At 43.2% G+C, this 23,277-nt stretch overlaps 1 protein-coding gene across 1 annotated transcript; it reads left to right on the top strand.

Annotated features, from left to right (window-relative positions):
* The first annotated feature begins 7,855 nt into the window (after positions 1-7,855).
* Positions 7,856-23,244, top strand: LOC311516986 (serpin B3-like). The gene is made up of 8 exons (XM_084621425.1): positions 7,856-7,900; positions 10,604-10,786; positions 12,509-12,631; positions 13,282-13,425; positions 17,157-17,274; positions 18,280-18,422; positions 19,906-20,061; positions 21,111-23,244. The coding sequence occupies exons 2-8, from the start codon at positions 10,619-10,621 to the stop codon at positions 21,513-21,515; spliced, it is 1,257 nt and encodes a 418-aa protein (XP_084477551.1). The 5' UTR covers positions 7,856-7,900; positions 10,604-10,618; the 3' UTR covers positions 21,516-23,244.
* Positions 23,245-23,277: the final 33 nt, after the last annotated feature.

The raw sequence follows: 23,277 nt of genomic DNA, 5'->3' as shown, positions 1-23,277 counted from the left end.
TGCCCAAGAATATACAGAAAGTTTGTGGTAGAGCAGGAAATTTAACCCAGATCACCTGTATTCCAGTCCCACATCATAATCCCCAAACCATCCTTCCAGGGGTATGCTTATTACCAGAGGCATGAAAGTCAAAAGTCCAGAAAGGAGGCTAGGAAAAAAAAAATAGAGGAAATAAGCCACTACATCATGATCAACAAGCACTTAGTATACTGTATCTAAGGAGCATTTGTCATTCTAAGTCCTACGGGTCTTAGGCATTTAGCCAAGCCAAACTGTTTCTCCATGTTTCGCTCTGTACAAGAGCCACCCCACAATATTTGTTACCATTATCACATTCATGTGCACTATTGCCAGGCAACTTTGAAGGAAAATGAAAATTACTAGTCAAGGTTTTGATTTGGTATTGTCTCTTGCAGTCGCAGAGACAGTAGTAAAAAAGGCAGGTATGAACTGGGAGACGGTCACTAATGATGGAAGTTACACATCAGTTAAAAAGTCATTGGCCAGATATTCATGGAGATTGGAACTCGTTACAATCCTAGACCCAAATTCTCCAGTCATTAGGCAACTGCCAGGGACCTCAGCTAGAGAAAAATCTTTATAAAAGGCTCCAGGATTTGGCCTAGAAAGGAGTGAAATTGGTACATTTCAATGGAATTTCATCTTACTTATTGGTCTTGACCAAATATTCATTCCCGTCAATGGGATTCTTTCCAAGATAGCTAGATGGGGCCTATAAAAAAAAAAGCTTCACTATATTTACAGTGAAGTTTCACTCTGCCATGGTAATTCTTTGGAAGGCAACAATTAACTACTCGACATGAATTAAGTGCACCGTGCCACTGCTTGATATTTATTATTAGGCATCTAATCTATGTGTGCAGAGTGCTGACAGTATATTATTAGTGGTTTATCCAGCCCAACTTTAAATGGCTCAGGCAATGGATCTTCCTCCAGCCTTGCAGCGACAAAGTGCCCAGTCTTTGCTGAGCAACAAAGCCAGTAGCAATGCAGTTGTTATAGATGGAAGCATCTGAACAACCCTCAGATTTTAATGCAAGACATAATGCCCCTTGTTTTAGCCAATCTTCTTTTGAGCATCTCCAGGACAGCTCCTCAGCCATTATCCATGCTCTAGCCCAAAGCCTGATACATCTGCAAATAAGTGTTTCCCATTACCTGGCCTGAGTTATTTTGATTTGACTTTGAAGACATTATTCCTTTTCTCACATTTTCAGATAATGGGAAGAGACGAGGTGTGTTCCCTTTTCATCTTTCCGTGAAAGTCAGTGGCAGAGACCCCACAAACTGTAGGGAATTCAGAAAATGATGGTTAAAAATGCATGTAACAGAGGCATTGCAACAAAATGCATGGATTAACATTAGACTGACTTAATTCATTTATTTGCACTAATAAAGAGAAGCATTTAGTACTCCTCCCAGGACCTGTAAAGCTACTAGCAGTGCTGCAAATATGCAGTGGGTGAGAGCCCTTTGCATTCTGTCCAACTCACAGACCCCATTTAACAAGACTGTGTGTGGGAGCTGGCTTGCAGATTGTTGTTTGGGCAGTTCTGGCATAAAGTACACTATAATCTTTATGGAAGTTCCTTGGAGCAAGCTCCCGTGAATTACAGTTTTGTTCTCTACTAGATCAAAAAACCTGTAAGTAGACCAAAAAACTGCAAGTTTTGATGTGTACAGTTACAGCAGAAAGTAGAATTGGTGAAATCATTTGTTATACTAAAAGGCAATATTAAAGGGACATTCAGGTGGCAAAGTCAAACATTCAGAAGCTAGGAAATGCTCAACTTAAAGTTGCCTCTGAAACCTTAATTTTGCACCTTTGTGGCTATGAAACAGTCTTTAATTACAGTAATTCCTCACTTAAAGTCATCCCCGATCAATTAGGGAACATGGTCATTTAAAGTTGTGCAATGCTCCACTATTACGTTGTTTGGCTACCTGCTTTCTCCACAACTGACAGCCTCCCTCCCCCTCACAGTGCCTCCTGCCAGACCCCACGGATCAGCACCTTCCCCCTCCTCCCCCCACCTCCTGCCTGTGGCAGTCAGCTGGCTTGTGGCATTTAGGAGGCAGGAGGGACTGGGGAGAAGCAAGGACTCGCAGCTCAGGCTCCCCCTCCCTCCTGAACACCGCAAACCAGCTGATTGCCCCGGGCAGGAGACAGGGAGAGGGTGGGGGAGCCTGTGCCCCGAGTCCTCATTCCTCCCCCCTCCCTCCTAAACACAGCAAGCCAGCTGATTGCCCTGGGCAGGAGGGAGGTGGGAGGAGCGAGGACTCGGCATGCCTCCCCCTTCCCTCGGTAATCAGCTGGCTTGCCACGTTCAGGGGGAGGGTGAGGAGAAGCGAGGATGCAGCGTGCAAAGTAAAGGGGGGGGACAAGAGGCGGGTCAAGGGTGGGGGTTTGGGGGAAGGGGTGGAGTGGGCGGGCTGAGGGTTGAGTGATGGCAATCCTGACAGGGAACGCAGATCCAAAGTAATTAGGGGAGTTGGTCATCTAATGACTTGCTATAAAGAAATTTACCAAGAAAAAAAAAAAAAGGAAATCAAAACAACAATCTCTAGATGTGTTTTTTCGAGTTCAGAAAGTTCAGCAAGAGGAGCAGACGGACAATACACCCTCTTCCACTCTCTGACTCCACTACCTCAACCAAGCTTCATACTCAGCAATGATGATTGCAGTATTAAACTGCTTGTTTAAAATGTATATAACACCTTTTGTCTGGCAAAAATTTTTTCCCCTGGAACCTAACCTCCCCCGTTTATATTAATTCTTATGGGGAAATTGGATTCGCTTAACATCATTTCACTTAAAGTCGCATTTTTCAGGAACATAACTACAACGTAAAGTGAGGAGTTACTGTACCGGATACGAATACCCAAACCCAAACCAACCCCCCCAGCAAGTCCATCCTGTGGAACCATCCTGACTCCCATCTGGCTCATCAACTGCACGACAACTCCAAGGAGGCACCGCAGCAGGCTTTTTGAATAAGAGTTTTTCAGTTTTCAGCTGAAAACCAAAATGTTTTAGGTTTTGGGCTAGGACATAAAGTCAACATTTTCTGCACAAAGCAGGTGCTTTTTGTTAAATCTTTTAGTCAATGTCACAGCCCCAGTCAACAGCCCTCTGGGGTTAGACTACTTGATACCCCTTCTTGGAAGTAGCCTCAGCCCGATGGCCACTGCTGAACTCCCACAGGCAAGCTCACCCTGCCCACAGCTCCGCCCTCCCAGTGGGCACTCTGGTTTACAGTTTAACCCTTCTGGGAACCCTTGATGAAGCCAATAAGACACTTTGCAGAGGGATTTTTAAACCAATCCAGTATTGCCAATCCCCAAGGCTCAAAAATCATGAGTCTGTCCCCCAGCTCAATGAGCTTTAAAGGGGGGGAGAGATAATTTTGTATTTATTTTAATCTGACTTTTGATATTTGACCTCCCATTGCTCAGTGTGTGTGTGTGTGTGTGTGTGTGTGTGTGAGAGAGAGAGAATTAGCATTGCCAATACTCCCGTATTTATTAAAGTGATTTTCACCCCTGCTGCAGGAACTCTCACTCCCGTCCCCCACCCCTTATCAATTGTGTTTCACCCACAGCCTCACCTCTGCTCTTCCTGAAGCTTTGGGGGCTCTTCACTGCTCTCTCCCTGGGAAGGGGGATTGCAGCAGGTCCCCCTTTTTCGCTTTATAGACTGGGGGCAGCTCTGAGGGATTTTCATCCCCTGTTGCCCCTTCCCAGGCCAGGTGCTGCAGGGAGAGAGGGGAGGAGCTGAGGAGTTGTCCCCATTGATCACAGGGGAAGGGGGAACCACCCTGAGCTGCAGGGCTCTTTCAGCTTCTTCCTTATCCTCCCCCTCCCCCCTTTGAGAATGGCATCAGCTCCTGAGGAAAGGAGGAAGTGAGCTCTGCCTGATTCAGGCAGTCTGGGTATTTTTCCCCCAGGCAAGCTGGAGCTTATGATGTTAACACCAGGCTGGCTGCAACCCCAGCCCAACTCTTGTGAATCAGGGAGGTATTGCAAGAGTTGACAGCGCTGCCAATCACACTTTCTTTTCAATAGCACAAGCAAAATGATACACCTCCATGCAAAATACAGGACATTTGTATGTCATTCCCTGCCTCAGTTTCCTCACCACTCCGGAATGTACCCAGTCCTGCATGATATTCCGCCAGCACAGGGGTCTCTTTCTGTTCTGGTTGGTGAGGGAAAGCGGACGCTGCTCTAAGCAGTCCTGGTCTTTTGATAACTTCCAGTCCCCTCTACTGTGGGAAACCTTGTGGTCAGCCTCAAGGCACTCCCTCAGGAGATCAAGATCCCACATCATGTGGGCTGTGCTTGGTTACCACCCATCTGGTAACCAAGTCCTAACTCAAAAAAACTGGCTCTAAGTAGGCTATTGCCCCACCAGCCCCAGTGTTCTGATTAGTTGTAGATCATCTTGAAGGATAATCAAATTCAGAGGCACACCGCCCTCTCCTTATCACGATTAGTATGGTGAAAGAAGTAGAGCAAGACATCCATAAAACAGTCCCCAAAGTTACCTTGCCTCCACATTGAACAAACAAAGGCTGCGTCCCTGTGAGAACTGGAAAAACAGAATATCTAGTGCCTCTTTTCTTTCAGAGGATAGTAGCACAATTCCAACAACCTTCTCCTCAGGATTTAAACCAAGTTTTTAGCTTCTATTTCCTTCAGGGAAGAGATCTGGGAAAAGTTCCAAACGATATTTAATAAAGTCTCCAATTTTTTCTTCCTTCATGGAAAATGTATAAGGAAATTCCAGACAGATCTTAAACAAATGAATGAGCATCTTAGAAAAAGCCCCTTTGTGGCCCATCAGTTTCATACTGTTAGCTAGTCAATGTCAGATCCTAGAAGCTAACTTCCTCTTCCTTTTACCTGCAGCAGCCTGGCTCCCTGAGAGGCCAATCAGCTCCAGCTGTTTCTTGACTCCCTGCATCAAACCCTATCCCGGAGTTTCCTGACCCAGCTACTCTGACCTTCCTGAGCCCCAGAGGGGTAGCAAATTATTCTTGTTACACAAGAATCTTTATTATTTGCACAGAAGGGTCCTCCATTTTGTTAGAAATCATTTAAAAAGTAAATACCCCATTGTGAAAATATACATAAAAAATTTTGCAAAAATATAAATTTCTTCAAAACATAACAAAATTCTAGAGTTTTGGTTAAATTGGACAGACCCTTGCAGCAACAGTAAGAAGTGCAGCTGTCAAGGTTCCTCCCCCACTCTGAACTCTAGGGTACAGATGTGGGGACCTGCATGAAAAACCTCCTAAGCTTATCTTTACCAGCTTAGGTCAAAACTTCCCCAAGGTACAAAATATTCCACCCTTTGTCCTTGGATTGACCGCTACCACCACCAAACTAATACTGGTTACTGGGGAAGAGCTGTTTGGACACGTCTTTCCCCCCAAAATACTTCCCAAAACCTTGCACCCCACTTCCTGGACAAGGTTTGGTAAAAAGCCTCACCAATTTGCCTAGGTGACTACAGACCCAGACCCTTGGATCTTAAGAACAATGAACAATCCTCCCAACACTTGCAGCCCCCCTTTCCTGGGAAATGTTGGATAAAAAGCCTCACCAATTTGCATAGGTGACCACAGACCCAAACCCTTGGATCTGAGAACAATGAAAAAGCATTCAGTTTTCTTACAAGAAGACTTTTAATAAAAATAGAAATAAAGAAATCCCCCCTGTAAAATCAGGATGGTAGATACCTTACAGGGTAATTAGATTCAAAACATAGAGAACCATTCTAGGCAAAACCTTAAGTTACAAAAAAGATACACAGACAGAAATAGTTATTCTATTCAGCACAGTTCTTTTCTCAGCCATTTAAAGAAATCATAATCTAACACATACCTAGCTAGATTACTTACTAAAAGTTCTAAGACTCCATTCCTGGTCTATCCCCAGCAAAGACAGAATATAGACAGACATACAGACCCTTTGTTTCTCTCCCTCCTCCCAGCTTTTTAAAGTATCTTGTGTCCTCATAGGTCATTTTGGTCAGGTGCCAGCGAGGTTACCTTTAGCTTCTTAACCCTTTACAAAAAGAAAAGGAGTACTTGTGGCACCTTAGAGACTAACCAATTTATTTGAGCATGAGCTTTCGTGAGCTACAGCTCACTTCATGAGATGCATACTGTGGAAACTGCAGAATTATATACACAGAGACCATGAAACAATACCTCCTCCCACCCCACTGGAGAGTGGGGTGGGAGGAGGTATTGTTTCATGGTCTCTGTGTATATAATGTCTTCTGCAGTTTCCACAGTATGCATCCGATGAAGTGAGCTGTAGCTCACGAAAGCTCATGCTCAGATAAATTGGTTAGTCTCTAAGGTGCCACAAGTACTCCTTTTCTTTTTGCGAATACAGACTAACACGGCTCTCTTAACCCTTTACAGGTGAGAGGATTTTTTTCTCTGGCCAGGAGGGATTTTAAAGGGGTTTACCCTTCCCTTTATATTTATGACAGCAGCAGCTTAAGTAGTTCAGCTGGCAGAGTCCACACCTTAAAAGGGATGCTGAAAATCGGAATATGTTCAGAAAAGAGCTACAAGAATGTTTTGAGGTATGGAGAACATACCACGTTGTGAGACACTTAAGGTCAACCTGGTTAGTTTATCCAAGAGAAGGTTTAGCGTTGACTTAATCACAGTCTACATCTACCTACATGGTAAGATTCTCCATCACATGACATCGTTAAATCAAGACTGGTGATTTTTCTGAACGATACGTTATACATAGCTCAGACAGAAGATATGGGCTTGAAGAAGAGTTTAATGGGGGAGGTTCTTTGGCCTGTGTTATGCAGGAGGCCAACTAGATCAGTGTTTCCCAGATGGTGGGTCCTGACCCACCAGTGGGTCCTGGAAGGTTACAGATCGGTTATCATGTCCAGGGCCAGAACTGGCCTAGACAAACATATACTTCTCCCAGCCCAGCCAGTTTGGAGGGGAAGCCCCGGGGGAGGGTGCAGGCTTGGAGAGCAAGCCACCCCTTGCTCACCCCACAACAGCTGGGGCAGGCTTTCTTTCCAAATCCTGTCCGCGGTGGGGCTTCCCTCTACACCAGGCTGGGATTTGGGTTGTGGAGCCAGGCAGAGGGTGCACACGTGTATTAATGGATTACCAAAAAGAAAAAAAGAAAAGAAAAGAAAATGCAGTTGGTGGTTGCCTTGGTGCAATATTTGGGAACCTCTGAGCCGGATGATCATAATGGTCCCTTGTGGCCTTAAAACTGAGAAATCTGTTATCCAGTCCCGTGCCTTGTCAGATCTCTCAGCTACAAAATAAAACACCACTAGATTATCCTATCTCTGTTCTGAGATTATTTATGGGATTGGTGAAAGTATAAAGATTCAGGTCCCAATCCTACAAAAACTTAAGCACATACACAACTTTATTCATGTGAAATTAAATGGGCCTTCTCATGTGAATAAAGTTATGCACATTCACTTTTCCCTAGCCACACTCTGTTCATTAGTCCTGGCTACGGTGGCTCTATGGCAGTGGAGGAGGATTCCCAAGGGGGCCTAATCCACCATATTTAGGGCAGATTTGTGTTGGAGGATCAGTGAAAATATACAGCAGAGGTAGCCTCTGACAAATAGTGTCTTATCTTTCCAGGAGTATAAGAATGATAATTATATTTTATGACTAACAAAAAATATTCTGTGGATTGCATTCTAATTAGTTATGCAAGATACCGTTAAGAAATCATACATCTAATAATTTCGACATATGATAATGCCAGTGGGTGTTGCAAATGCTTTATATTCCAGCACCCTGCAAGACACCACACCAAATATCTAGCAAGTTTCAAACTTCCTCTCTATAGCCAGGTAAGCATTTCTTTTTTGTAAGTTTATGGTTTTAGTTACTGTTATGATTTGTGAAGGGAATATTTGTAAATCGTTTTGCTATACCCAGTCCAGTTTAGGATTGCATGGATTAGTCCAGCTGTCCAGAATGTTACATCCCCAGTGGAGCGTGTGCTAATGGTACAAGGCTGGGGTTCAGGAGTCTATTCCTGACTCTGCCATTATATTCCAGGGCAAGTCACTTTGGCAAAATTTTCAGATGTGGGTGCCTAAGGGTAATCACTTAAACCCAGATTTATGTACCTAAATAAACAGCATGATTTTCAGAATGCCTGATCCCCACAGATCTTGTTGGCTTAAGGTAAATTATGATGCATCTATAACAGTGTAAGAGCAAAATTTAGCTTGCAGAATTTACATAAGATGTTGCAGGTGTCACCACTTTCCAAAGCATATCACATTGCTACATAAAGCCATCAACTCTTGTGAAATCTGTAATTTTCCAGCTTTTGATTAGGAAAAGAAATTCTCAGCAATCTTCTTACTTTTTCCGTAACAAAGCATGTTGTATTAACAATAATACACAAATTTTCTTCTCAACTTCAGACGGCAGTAAATCTGTGCATATTTTTGAAAAGAGTCTGAGATGGAAACAATATATTTAAGTAAGGAAATCATATAATGAAGGACCAGAAGGGAACTCAACAGGTCATCTAGTCCAGTCTCCTGCTCTGAGGCATGACTAAGTATAATCTAGGTCATCCCTAGATTATAGTTAGTCCTGCCTCACATGTTTGTCTAACTGGTTTTTAAACACTCAGTATTGGGGTGTCAGTCCATGATCTGTTCCACTTTGCATTTTGCTATGATGCTAGGAGAACTTTTCCAGACCCGAAGAAGAGCTCTGTGTGGCTCAAAGGCCTGTCTCTCTCACCAACAGAAGTTGGTCCAATAAAAGATATTACCTTGCTCACCTTGTCTCTCTAATATCCTTGCAGTTAGGAAATTTTTCCTAATGTTAAATCTAAATATCCCTTGCTGCGATTTAGTCCCTTACTTCTTGTCCTGTCCTCAGTGACTAAGGAGCACAATTTATCATTCTCCTTATTATAACAACCTTTTACGTACTTGAAGGCTGTGATCATGTCCCCCCTCAGTCTTCTCTTCTCCAGACTAAACAAACCCAACTTTTCCAATCTTTCCTTATTGATCATGTTTTCTAGACTTTTAATCACTTTTTTTGCTCGTCTCTGGACTTTCTCCCATTTGTTCACATCTTTCCCAATTGTGGTGCCCAGAACTGGACACAGTACTCCAGTTGGGGCCTTATCAGTGGTGAGTAGTGTGGAAAAATTATTTCTCATGTCTTTCTTACAAAATGAAAGGTGATGAGTATAACACAATTTCAGAGGAACAGTGGATTAGAATTTGGAAAAGGAAAACCACTACATCGTTCACTTGTGTAGAGAAGAAGATGGGGGACTCAGATTCAAGTCCCTGACCAATGACTATTTAATTTACACAAAGTTGAACAGCTTCAGTAGGAGACACTCACTCCAGAATATCTGATAGCCTAGTCATTATGGTAATCTCCTGATCAGTGAGAGATTCAAAATTGAACTCTCTGTTCCAAACCAGGAAAAGGGGAGAATTGAACCTGGGTCTCCCACATCCAGGTGAATGCCCTAACCTTCAGGCAGAAGTTATAAGGGAGAGCACCACCACCTAAATACTGGGCTAAAGCTATAGAGGAGCAAGGACCACACCACCAACCACTTAACAAATCTAACCTGAAATATTTTTTTGGCCCAAACTCTGGAAAATTTGGGCCAAATTTACAAATAGTTTCAGGTCAACCAGGATTACATTTTTTAGCAAATAAACTATTTGTCAGAAAAACTCCCCCCCCCCCGGATCTTTTTTATCAATTTGTGAAAGTCTTGAAATAGCTACCTGGGAAGAAATCAAGGGTATCCCTTTTCAGAGTTAATGGAGATGGATTAGAGTATAATCTTCCTCTCAGTCAATCCCAGTTGCAAAATGTATTGCAATAAATAGATGTTCACACATCTTACATAGTGTAGATTTCTTTTACAATAGAATAAACTGATTTGGTGATACCTTATCCCATATTATTCAAATAATTTTCTACCCATTGTCTGTTTTTGTTACCTAGATACTAGGGGTCAAATTAGACTCTCATTTACAACCGTGTATATCTGGATTCACTCCTCTGAAGTTGCTCCAGCTATAACTGGGTGCAAAAGAGAGCCTAGTGTGGCCCTGATCACATACAAACAGAAATTGGAGCATCCAATAATCCCTCTCAGGATGCCTGATTTTGAACTCAGACTGCTATAAATCATGAGTAACTCCCCTAAAGTCAGATGGGGAGATGCACCAGTGTGTTTCATTGCTCTAAGAAATAGTGTTGGTAGAAGATTTTACTCCTTGTAGCATTGTACATTAGCCCCAGAAGTGGAAGAAAAAGGAGAGTCTCAATTTCCTGGGTGGAAGATTGGAGATGAGGCTGTTTTCTTAATGGGAATTCTTTTTTTAAAAGTCTGTATCACAATGTTCCCAACACGTATGCCCATGCCCATCCTGAGGCTAGACACGAGTGTATAACTAACAAGAAAGCCACTGAAAACATCTGATGCAGTAAGAGGTTGAAAAAAGAGACTGTTGAACTCCATTGATTTGGTTTATTTTTTTCCTCGACAGCTTTTCATTTTCACAATGAACTCCATCAGTGAAGCAACTACAAAATTTTGCCTTGACTTTTTCAAAGTACTGAACAAAGATTTTCCATCTGACAATATCATCTATTCTCCTCTGAGTATCTCAGCTGCCCTGGGCATGGTCCTTCTTGGGGCCAGAGGTAATACTGCCACCCAGATAGAAACGGTAGGCAACAATAAATCATTTGTTTTATTCCTTCGTATTTGTTCAGCAATGGCAGACCATTCCCATGTGCAATGTTAGTTGAGCTCCTCAAGGCTTTTCTTTTAATGCAGAGCGTTTTCATTTTCCACGTGTAACATAGCCTGCACAAGTAGCAATTGTCCTAGTTAAAGGTCTCAAAGGCACTTTTATATTGAATGGAATTAAACTTTATGTAGTTGAAAAGGTGCCTGGCAGAAGGTGCAGGCTGAGAACATTATTATAAACTGGAAATAACATTTCCAGTCCAAGAGCAAGAGATTTTCCCCCTCAAGCCCTGATCCTGCAAACCACTCCATACATGAGTGTCATCATGTACATGAGTAGTGCACAATGGTACCTGGGTGTGTTATTGTTTGTGAGACTATGGCCTATGGTACAGCTTCACTTACCTTCTGCCTAGGCTGGTCTATTTTGGCCCATAGGAATGTTTGAGCCTCTTGGCCAATAGGCAAAGCCCCAGCAGCAGAAAGGTCATCTTTGATAAAACCCAGAGAAACATTTCCTCAATGTTTGCAATTTCCAGCCCCTCACATTCACTTTACATATACATTTCTGTGGTATTGTGCACTGCCTGGTGCCTCTGGTTTTAAAGGCATTTTTATTTATTTTGTTTTGGTGACATTTTTGTGTTCTGCATTGTACCAAAAAGGGAGATACATAGAGTAAATGGTTATTTCAGAAACGGGTGTATCTCAGACGCAGGGTCCTTTTTAGTTGCTTACTATGGACATGCTGAGCATCAGACTTACTAGTGCAGAAGTGTCACAATTTTGGGTCATAGTTATTAAAAAAATTAATTGAACATCTAGTTTGGCAAAAGTATTAACTTATTTCGGATCCCATGAGCCTGTATGAGTCAACTTTTTTCATTGGAAAATTATTTGTACTGCTCAAGCTTGGATTGCACAGGAGTTAGTACAAATCAAGAATCACGTATCATCAGTCTGAATAAATCAACTGTCATTATTAGAGCTTTGAGATGAATATTTTTCTTTGAAGGCTAGATGTGTGACCCAATACAGTTAGGGGATGTAAAGGGATCTGCAGATGAGAGGAATAAAATTAAAAAATAACCACACAGGTTCCAATGATGCTGGCACTGAAGTCAAAGGCAAAACTCATGTCCACTTAAATATGAGCAGCAACTAATTCTACATTTGACAGACAAACACTGCATTTGTTCGATTTAAACCTAGCAAATTCTGAAAGCATTTCCAGTGGTCTTCAGATTGTTCCTTACATTTAGGTTTTGTAAAAAATAAGCTTTTATCCAAGTCCCAATCATGTGATAGGATCCACACTTGCAGATTGCTGCGTGCCTGCAGAACCCTACTGAATTTATTGCCCTATTGCAACACAGTGCAAAAAGATCTAACAAACTGAATATTATGGGCAGAAATAGGAAGTGATTACCACAATCATAGAAATATAGCTCACCCTTCTAGTGATTTTAAGTAGTATTCACAAAATGGCTTGCTGATCTTGATGTCAATGGATGGACTGGAGCATTCAGTGATAAAAGTTGAGAACACCTGAGTTTTGAAAGTGTGATGTCCATCTCCAGTAGAAAGGACAGTAGGTAAGACAGACAACTGAATTCTCTGTAACAAGTTCAGTTTCACACATTGTCGTAAGTAAATCAAAATAGTGTATGACTGTTGCAATGTTACATTTCCACCTCAGGTGCTTCACTTCCGAGAATTTGCAGAAAATGAAAATCCAGAAACAAGAAGCTCTTTTGAAGCAACAAGAAGTGATGACAATTCAGAGAGCAGTCACAGACAACCTCTTCCTCCCCAGCAGCCGGTATCTTAGAACAAGTGTTGGAGTTGGAGAAACTTTGGGGAATTTGAATAAAAATTCAAAATTGGCAGATTTGAATTAAAACATAAAAATGGGGGGGGCGGGGAGAATGCTGTGATGTTGGGTGACAGAAAGTACAGAGAGAAGGATAAAAATGTATACAAAATCGCAAAAAGTAAGGTTTAGGGGGTTTTTTTATTGAAAATATTGTACAATTATATGCTTGATTTGTGAATGCAATAGTCATAACCGCATTTACAAGTGATGAGTTCAGTTTGCATCTTGTTATTTTACGAGCTTCTACCATGATTCTGAGCACATTTGCATGTATAAATCAGACATACAGAAAGCATTTGAAACTCTTCTACCCTGAACATTTTTCATTATTCAACAAATTTTCACGTGTGGTGCTCCATAAGTAACAAGTGGAACATCCCAAAAGAGCCACGAAATACTTAGGCCTTATAACAGGCTTTTGCGCCACAGATTTGCACTGTCAGGAACAAGAACAAGTCAGACAAGGTAAAGCTAGTTAAGTTATTGAATCTGAATGGTTTAATAGGAGAACAATTATTTTAAAAAAACCAGTGTCTCTGTTACTCTCAGCCTTCTTCAGTCAGAAATAAACTACAGCAGCTTTGTGTTATTTGAAGGTTCCTGATGATCAGTGTGATATATCTGGAGGGATTCATTCCCAGTTTAATGACATCTTCTCTGCAATCAACAAACCTACCACTTCTTACGAACTGGCTAATGCCAACAGACTGTATGGAGAAAAGACATTCAATTTTCTTCAGGTGAGTTGCACTGGGGATTCACATTAACGGCCTGTGACATTGTAGGACAGATAGAGATGAACAACATGGACTTAGTTCAGCTGAGGTCCCATTTCCTGCTGACTTGTATGTGATGTGGCAAAGTACCTTGTTCTCCTCAGCAGACTCAGTCCTTTTTAGCCTGGGAGACACTGGCTAGGGCAAGGCAAATCCTTACAGGTAGCACAGGGTCTGGTTAGTCCTTTCCCTGATCAGTCCCTGGTGCTTACTTTCCCTCCCTTCTGGGCAGGGAGTGCAGCCTCCCTTCCTGGAAGGGTTCTGTGTCTTGCTGCCCTTATTCAACTGGCAGCTTCCCTACTTCTCTCACTCTCTCATCCCCTCCCCCTATTTCCACCAAGGGGAGGGTTAAAAAGAAAAAAAAAAGAAAGAAAAAGAAAAAAAAAAGGTCTCCAGCAGTTGGAGCCAGCTGAACCTAATTAGTTCTCTAGCAACCCCTTTTCCAGCTGAACCTTATTTCCCCATGGTTCTCCTCAGTGGACAGGGAGAGGCCTTTTAATCCCCTACTACTCCTCCCTTTTTTGTAGCTGTTTGTCCTGGGTTTACCACAGTGAGTTGTGTCCACTTAGACAAGGGGTGGAGTTGATCCCATGGAGGTACTGAACAGTAGGGCAGAACAGCCAATCATCTTAAAATAAAGTGGTTCCGGAATGGAATATTTAAGATAACTTCAATCTAAGGCCTTAGTTACAGGCTCTGCTCATTTCTCCCCTGGTCATAGAGCATTATAACCTAACTGTAATTAGGTGTGTTGAACAGCACTGAAAGCAAAATGTCTAAGTGTTTACTATTACTATTTATATTATGGTAGTGCCTACAGGCCAGGATCTCCCTGGGCTAGACACTGTACAAAAATATAACAAAGAGACAGCGTTATGTGAACCTCACCCTGAAAAGCTGTTTTATACAGTACATTATTGTTACTCAGGTTTGTCTTCAGCTTTGTAACTATTACTTAAATAATTACTTCAGTACATCAACAGCAAAATAAAGTTTAGAGGGTTGCTATAGTCAAAAAAGTAACTGTTTAATCATGGCACCAGATACTCAGATATATATTCAGAGTTGTATTTGTTTATTTCATTGACAAAATTAAGATTTTAATGCTTTTTACTCTTGTTAGCACTCTAGAAGTAATACAATGATAGAAAAGTGAGCTAGAATTATGAATTCTGGCTCATGAAAATTCAATAAAATTGCTAGCTATGTTCTGGGGTTTCATGCTACATTTTTAACCAATTTATTTCACATTATTTACAAGGCCTCACCATTTCATTTGTGTGAAATTTCATAGGCCCCAAAACTATTCACAAATCAGCTTTCAAAATTTGCATCTAGTTTTAAATTTTATGTGGCAGCACCATTGTAGTCATCTTTAGTTATTTTGGCTGGTGGGGAAAAAGAAACATTACAGGACAGTGCTTCAAAACATTCATGAATTACATATAAATATACAGTCATGGACACACTAAGTTAGACAGCGACAGAAGTGGCCAGACAGTATATATTGGTTTCTACTTCCAAGATAAATTCAGGGTTCTACCTGTAGAACTAACAGAAAGACCTGTAGTGGGTCCTGTTCCACCAGTTTCTCCTGTTCCGCAGTCTACCCAGGATGGAAAGTAAACTTGAGAGACCTAAGGATTGGTTGCTGCAAGAGGAGGCGCATCTATCAGATCTTTCCTCTGAATGGGAGTAGGAAGTGGCCTACGTGAAAATGGTCCCCCAGTCCTTTAGGGCATAAGCAGCCATTTAAGGACCACGAGAGGACCTGTGACAACCAGATATTCTGGTTATTCAAGAGCGACCTAGGTCCACCTTCCATTGTGTAACCAGAACCTGATGTTCTCTAAATGCCTGCTAAAGTGGCTAGGTTGCCAGGGGGCTATATGTGTTTATTGCATCTAAAAAACAGAGAGTAAATCAGCTTTACATAACAAGATCACATGGAAAAGCAAACACCAGCCTCACCACAGCAGTAGTGAGAAGTCTGGGGAGAAGTCATTATTATTTGTGATGAGTAGTATAACATAGGGGTCCCAACCAGTGACGAGCTGCCAAAATCTTAACAACGGGTTCCCTCCTCACCCCACGAGGGGGTCGTTGCCCACCCCCGCCCCCCGGGACTCCTGCCCCATCCAACCCCCCCTGCGTTCCTTTACGCCCCCCCCAGGATCCCTGCCCCATCCACCCCCCTCCCCTGTCCCCTGACTGCCCCCAGAACCGGGCAGGAGGGTCTCATGGGCCACCGTAGTGGGTGCCCACCTCACCCCTAACAACCAGAGGCACCTGCCAGGGGGCGAGGTGGGGAGTCCTGGCGGTGCTTTCCTGGGGCAGCTCCCAGGAAGCATCCGATAGGTCCCTCTGGCTCCTCGGTTCAGGGGAGCGTAGCTAGGAGGGAAGTAGGGGGAGCAGCCGCTACCCCCCACTGATCACATCAAAAGTGGTGCCCTAGGCGCTGACTCCCTGGGTGCTCCAGGGCTAGAGCACCCATGGGGAAAAATTGGTGGGTGCAGAGCACCCACCAGCAGCTCCCCGCCCCACCCCCGGCCCAGCTCACCTCCGCTCCGCCTCCTCCCCTGAACCCACCGCCCCGCTCTGCTTCTCTGCACCCCCACCCCCACCAGCTTCCCGCAAATCAGTGGTTCCGCAGGAAGCCAGGGAGGGCAAAGAAGCAGGTTGCGGCTTCCCACTCAGGCTGAGAGTGGCGGAGGAGAGCTGGGGCGGGGAGCGGTTCCCCTCAGCACCCCCCCCCCCCGGTTACCTGTTGCGGCACGGGCGGCCCTCCTCATGCCCCCTTCTCTCCCCGCCCGAGCTCACCTCCACCTCCCTGGGCCTGAGCGGGAAGCCGCCGCTTGCTTCTCAGCCCACACAGGCTTCCTGTGCGAACAGCTGATTCGTGGGAAGCCTGTGGGGGTGGAGAAGCAGAGCGGGGCGGCGCGTTCAGGGGAGGAGATGGAGGCGGAGCGGAGGTGAGCTGGGGCCGGGGGTGGGGCGGGGAGCTGCCGGTGGGTGCTCTACACCCTCCAAATTTTCCCTTTGGGTGCTCCAGGGCTGGAGCCTAAGGCGCCACTTTTGGCTGGTTAAATTTAGAAGCCCTTTTAGAACTGGTTGCCTGTCGCGGAACAACCGGTTCTAAAAGGGCTTCTAAATTTAACAACCGGTTCTAGTGAACCGGTGTGAACCGGCTCCAGCTCACCACCGGCCCCGACCAGGGTCAGGGCCCTGTTCTGCTAGAATGCTGTAGAAACATAGTAAAAGACAGTCCCTTCCCCACAACTTACAATATAAATAGACAGGACAGACACAGGGGTAGGAGAAAAGCAGTATCACTATCCTTATTTCACAGATGGGGAACTGAGACACAAAGATTAAATGACTCTCTCAAGGTCATACAATGACTCTGTCACAGACTCAATCAGCTGGTGGAACTTCAAAAAGGTTCAGTGTTTGACTCTTATGTAAACTGTCCAAACCCATGTGGCCCTGTATCTACACTCTACCCATCTGGTCCAGTTCCTTCTGCTCGTCCCCACACTGTCTCTAGCATGTACAAACACACTTTTGAATATTTTGTATATTTCTTGCAGTGTTGCAGAACTAAAAAACAGCGACATTTTATTCTATTCAGGAGACAGCCTAAAAAGAGACCTGTTTTCTGATATATTCTTCTGATCTTCTCTCTTATTGTACAGCAATACCTGTCCTGCATCCAAAAGTTATACCAGGCTGAATTGAAACCAGCTGATTTTCTGAATGCTGCAGAGGAAACCAGGCAGCAGATAAATTTGTGGGTTGAAACCTTTACAAAGGGTAAGGACAAGTCAGCCATTGGCTGCTATTTCTTGATATTTAATAAAAAAAACAATGAGGTAAAGTGTACAAGGTGCTTAAAAACCTGGAGGAGAAAACTATTTTGTCATAATTGGAGCATGCCCAGTATGCAGTGGCAGCTCTCAGCAATTTGACCACCTGAGTGACCTGAAGATGGATCATTAATTCCCACAGAGAAAACATATTTGAGGAGAACAGAGTAGCCAGCAGACTCTGGACCTAGTACAACACCCATTGAAATCAATAGGAATTCTTCTGACAACTTCAGTGAGCGCTGGATGAGACCACCAGTGTGGTTGACTGCATGGAGTTTAAGGAATTATTCAGTCAGTTGCAAGAGGTATTGGAGCAAGGAGAGGGAACCCTCAAAAAGTACCTTGATTTATGAGCTCCTCCACAGAGAAGCAAAAAGAAAAGGAGTACTTGTGGCACTTTAGACACTAACAAATTTATTTGAGCATAAGCTTTCGTGAGCTACAGCTCACTTCATCGGATGCATTCAGTGAAGTGAGCTGTAGCTCACGAAAGCTTATGCTCAAATAAATAGGTTAGTCTCTAAGGTGCCACAAGTACTCCTTTTCTTTTTGCGAATACAGACTAACAGGGCTGTTACTTTGAAATTTACATATAAGGTAAATGACAGCACACTACTTAAAATTGACTTGGATCCAAGACTAGTCGGCAGAAAAAGAATAAAATGGCCATTTTAGGAGATGGCATCTATTCTCCATTATTCACTTGAAGCACATCAGTGTGGGGAAGCGACAAAGATGCTGCTTGTGTTGCACTTGTTCTGTGAATAGATAGAAGACTTCAGCCTCTTAGGCCTGTCAGTCTAATATCTTTCATGTGTGTCCAGTGTCATGTGTATATTCTTACACCCAGGTACATAGATGCACTGTACATCAATGTTATTACAACAGATAAATGGAACTAGAGTTACTGAACTGCCAAAATGAAATAATTTGCCTCCATTTTTTTAAGGTAAAATCAAGGACCTCCTTGCCCCAGGCACTATTTCTGCTGGTACTAAGTTAGTCCTCCTGAATGCTGTCTACTTCAAAGGGCAATGGGAAGTGGAATTTAACGGAAAAAACACCAAAGAAAGAGCTTTTCAGATTAATAAGGTAGAGTACAGAAATACACATATCACATCATTGCTTCTATTGTTTTACACGCTTGGCAGAAAATGGGGAGCTACCATGGGATATGGCCCTCTGCCTGGAGACCAGCTCTGTGGGTGGAGAGGGAGCTGTTTCCCAAAGCTTCTGCTAGAAGAGTGCATCATGCCTGACACATGTACAATGCCTCACAAAGCCACTTGGAGCACAGGGGAAGTCAGTGTATAAGAAACTGTGGCCTGTCAGCTCTTCATTCAGGAGTGGAAGTGCTCAGGACAAAGCCCTGCTTTTTCCCCTTCCGCTTTGGGGTTGTGGGTGAAGTTAGGTTTACTATCCTTGTAAAGATTTGCACTCAGGTGAGCAAAGACCGACTGGCCCCTGAGCAGAGGCCTAGCATAAGGGTGCTTCTTGTACCTTCCCCCACTACACTCCTAATTTGGAGCAGTCCACAGTCTGGCCTCTAATCATTATCTTCATAGACCCTTAACTGGTTTCCATTGTATTCAGACCTACAATGAGCTGTTTTGCTGCCACATTTACAATGACGGCCACCAAGCGATCCATTTAGTCTGTGTTCGGTTTCCACATTCTGTCACCAGATTGAGCTCTCTCCTCATTAAAGTTGAATACTGTAAGTGGGTTTTTTTAGGTGACATTCTGTACATTGTCCCAATGCTACTCCCCCCACCCCCATCCCCCCATATTGGGTGGGCAATGAATGTAGAGTAGCCAGCTTCATATTGCTTCAGTTCCATTTCACCTTCTGTTGGTCACACATTAGCACAATGTAGCAAAAATAGGTTGGCAACGTTGCGAGGGAAACATTTGTTTAGCTAAAGGAAAATTGTTCCTAGTGGAATTTGTTTCCATGAAATTGTTTTGTGGATGTCTGTTGCTTTTAGGTTTTGTAAATTTCTGGGTCAACGTGACCTAAGAACATGCTATTATATTGAAATGTAAATTAAACAGAAGATGGAAAGCCTGTAGTTTTAATGTCCTTAGCATGGTTCTCAAGCTCAACAACCTAACTGTGAGGCACACACTATCAGTGGCAACTACTGAAAGTGTTGGTCCAAGGAAATAGCATTAACTGTTCTTCTAAACCTTCTATTCGTCGTGGGGTGGGTGCACCTGAGTGCAGACACAGGGAGATGATAAATGGTATCTTAGCTTTAAAGGGGCAGGGGAGAAGCAACATCGTGGAATCCTGGACCATGGGGATGGGCTTTATGGAGTTTCCCAGTCCCCCCACCCCCGATGCCTCACTGACCCCTTTCCCTTGAGTCCAAGACAGAGATGAACCTGTTGTGAGATGCTTGAAGAGATTCAAGGGGACTATATACACCTTTCTTTAGAAGGTGCGAATCTGGCCCTAAACAATCACTGCAGCATTCAGGTCCAAGTGAAGATATAATACAAGGAAAAATATGTAAATACAGGAGGATATATTGTATGAATTTCATTTGTTACTAATTGTCATTGCTTTCAGACTACAAGCAAACCTGTGCAGATGATGCACAAAATGGGCGAGTATAAAATAGCTACAATAGAGGAGCATGATTGTCAGGTGCTTGAACTCCCGTACAAGGGTGATGACCTGAGTATGTATGTACTGCTGCCAAAAGACTACACGGGTCTAACACAGGTAAAGTTACCTATGATGAGATGATAACCTTATAACCAGAATATGAACATGGCAATATATCTCTGACCACCTGGACAGGCAGTATAGAAGAAAATTACCTTTCCTCCTCCTTGTTGCAGAGTATGCAGCATGTTGAATAGTAAATCTGAAGGCAGGCTGCTTATGCTGTTCCTGTGTCTATTGAATTTTCAGGAAACAAACAATGAGCCAGCCTTTTTATTCTCCAAATGGGGCACAGTGACAATGTAATTCATAGCTAATTGCTACATTTTTGTATTATCAACCTTTCTAAACAGTTAATACCCACACAGACTCGTCTAAAAGTGAATGAATAATAAATGCAAACAATATAGGTAACGCATCGGCAGATCCACAGAGGCTGACTGCCACATATTGCTGCCACACTTAACATCTGATCCATCTCCTTACCCTTCTCCCATACAATTTAATTGCAAAACACCCATTGACTTCACTGTTGCAGGATCAAGTCCTTTAGCTTTAATGGTAGAGGTCTGAGCACTGAAGTTAAAAGTTTCACCATTGACTCCCACTGTTGACCCAGCATTGTGGTCATTATATTTACATTAAAAAAAAGAAAACAAGATTCTATAATCAACACTGGACAAACACTTATTTGGAAATCTTTAGGGTACAGCTACATGGAGATAAAAGCCCTGCAGCTGAGGGGCTAAAAATTGTGGTGTACACCTTCAGGCTTAGGCTGGAGCCTGAGTTCTAGGACTCTGTGAGGGTGGAGGGTCTCAGAGGTTGGGCTCCAGCCTGCGTCCAAAAGTCCACAGAGCAATTTTTCAGCCATATAGCCTGAGTCAGCTGAGACGGGCCAGCTGTGGGGTTTTTATCCCTTTGTAGACATACTGTTAGTGTACGTCATGCTACTGACCCCAGTAGTATTGTAAGAATCATGCCTGATGTGGCTACCACAGTGTGAATGAAAAATCATTTTTCCAATTTCTCACACAGTTGCATGTCTTGTTGATTTTGATGCATAACCACAAGATTCTGATTCCCATGTATCTTTATACCTGTAGCTGGAAAAGGAACTTACTTATGAGAAATTAACAACTTGGATTAGCCCCGACCATTTGAAAGAAGATAAAGTGGAGGTGTCTCTTCCTCGGTTCAAAATCGAGACAAGCGCTCAACTTAAAAAATATTTAGAAGCTTTAGGATTGACTGATGTGTTTCACCCAGGAGTATCAGATTTATCTGGAATGGTAAAAACAGATGGCCTGTCTGTCAGTGAAGCTATCCATAAAGCTTATATAGAGGTCAATGAAGAGGGCACTGTGGCAGCAGCTGCAACTTCAGGTAGCATAGGTATAACCTCAGTAAGAATACCTGTACAGTTTGTGGCTGATCACCCTTTCCTCTTCTTTATTAGACACCAAAAAACCAAATGCATTCTCTTCTATGGTAGAGTCTCTTCCCCTTAAGAAAATTTCTAATTAACATGAATGAGATTCTGGACCATGGAACCATGATATGGAAAATACAATGGAAATGTTTATTTTCTTCATTTTTCTCTTTTCCTTCCACTGTATCTTGCCAGTGACTCCATAGTTGCGGGTGAAAATGCACACTATACTCATGGCAGGACTCATGTGACATTCTTTTGATGAACATGTCCTACATTGTCTGTTGTTTCTCTCCCTCACAAGGTTGCTTCTGGTTCCTACTTAAAGAATGCCCCACTCTCTCAACACCTAAGGAAGGGCACCTCTGCTAAGTCCCAGCTCACTAGGAATCACCTTGAACCAAAGCTTTGATAATCAGTAGTGATCCTGAACTGAATGGGTATTGACACAAACATTGACCAAACACTTGCAGTGGAGAACCTGGCCCAGAGTTGAAGCTATGTAATGGTGAAGGATCAGGCTCATTGTTCTTGGTTATTGCTATTGCCCTTCAGCCACCTGTACTCAGAGAGAGTTGTGCTTACTTCATAAGGTATTTTGCTGAAGTGAGTAGGACTACCATGGAGGAAGGCACTATGCACTGAGGGAGAAGGGAGAGCTGGAAAACAGAGTCTGACCTCTTAGTACTTGAATATAAAGTTAACACTGTACACTGATACAAACTCCTACAGACAGGGTGTGAATTAGGGATGCTGTGGGAACTTTGTACTTCCTGACACATGCATTGATAATTAACACAAATGTTGCTGTGACCCCAAGAACCTCTTAATACCAGCAGGCAATGGGGTGCAGAGGGCTCCAGGGTCTTCCTGATTCTCATTCATCAAAAGGGTGTCATGTGAGGTCAGAAATAAGAGTCCGTGTTGCACTCTTCATCCATATTGTTGTGAAATGTATGTAAGGATACTATGTAAGGAGTAGTGTATCTATACTGAACATATGTTCTTAAAGTCTGTGTCTGGGGGTTGGTCACCAGCAAAGGTAAAAAACAGGTTTTTTGTCAAACAAGAGATGTTCAGCCACCTACATATTTACGTGTACATTGAGCATTGTCTCATTCACAATGGGTCTCCTATCACCAGTCTGAATGGAATGCAAATAAAAGGATTGTGAGAACTTCAGAAAGGAACTAATAGGAAGAAAACAGCAGGGAGGGAGAACCTTATCTTGAAGTGCACCTCAAAGGCTTTTTCTACTATATTTGGGGGGCAAAGACAACACCCAGGCATCCATCAGCTAGGAAGGAAATGGACAGCAGATTTGCTTCATGAAAATGGGATCTCAGCCAGGCTGGGCTGAAAACACTGGAGAGAACTTTGGGTGAGATAAGCTTCTTTAGCAGGAGGTCAACCTGTTAGTTAAGTCTAGCTAGTCTATAGAAAGAGCGTTATTTTGCTTTATACGTAACCATTGGATTCTAATATTCTTGCTCACTTTTACTTGAATCTCTAATCTTTGATAATAAATGTATTCTTGTTTTCACTACAAACATATCTGAGTGCTGGGGTGTTAAGTAAAGCGATGATCCTGAGTTGAATTTTACAAGCTAGTGTTTAATGTTTCTTTGGGAACGGCAGGCTTGGTAATTCTGTGAGTGGTCAGTGGATCAGGGGCCGGACGCTGCAGGGAACGCTCTGAGGACTCGAAGGTTGATGTGTGTCCATCACTACTTGTGCAGAGAAAACAAGGGCTGGAGGGCAGTGCTTGTGTTGTAAGAGGCTGTTGGTTTCAGGGAGCTGATCCACAGCAGGCCCAGACATGACTTCTTCACACTAAGGGC

Source organism: Lepidochelys olivacea (genome assembly GCF_965140295.1).
Source record: "Lepidochelys olivacea isolate rLepOli2 genome assembly, chromosome: 2".
NCBI lineage: Eukaryota > Metazoa > Chordata > Testudines > Cheloniidae > Lepidochelys > Lepidochelys olivacea.
This window is presented reverse-complemented; position numbering and strand designations above follow the sequence as displayed.

Excerpts from the sequence above, each read along its gene's own strand:
- LOC311516986 (XM_084621425.1), top strand. The coding sequence starts at position 10,619 with ATGAACTCCATCAGTGAAGCAACTACAAAATTTTGCCTTGACTTTTTC. Across the intron at positions 10,787-12,508 it reads CTGCCACCCAGATAGAAACG|GTGCTTCACTTCCGAGAATT; the intron begins GTAGGCAACAAT and ends TTTCCACCTCAG. Across the intron at positions 12,632-13,281 it reads CTCTTCCTCCCCAGCAGCCG|GTTCCTGATGATCAGTGTGA; the intron begins GTATCTTAGAAC and ends TGTTATTTGAAG.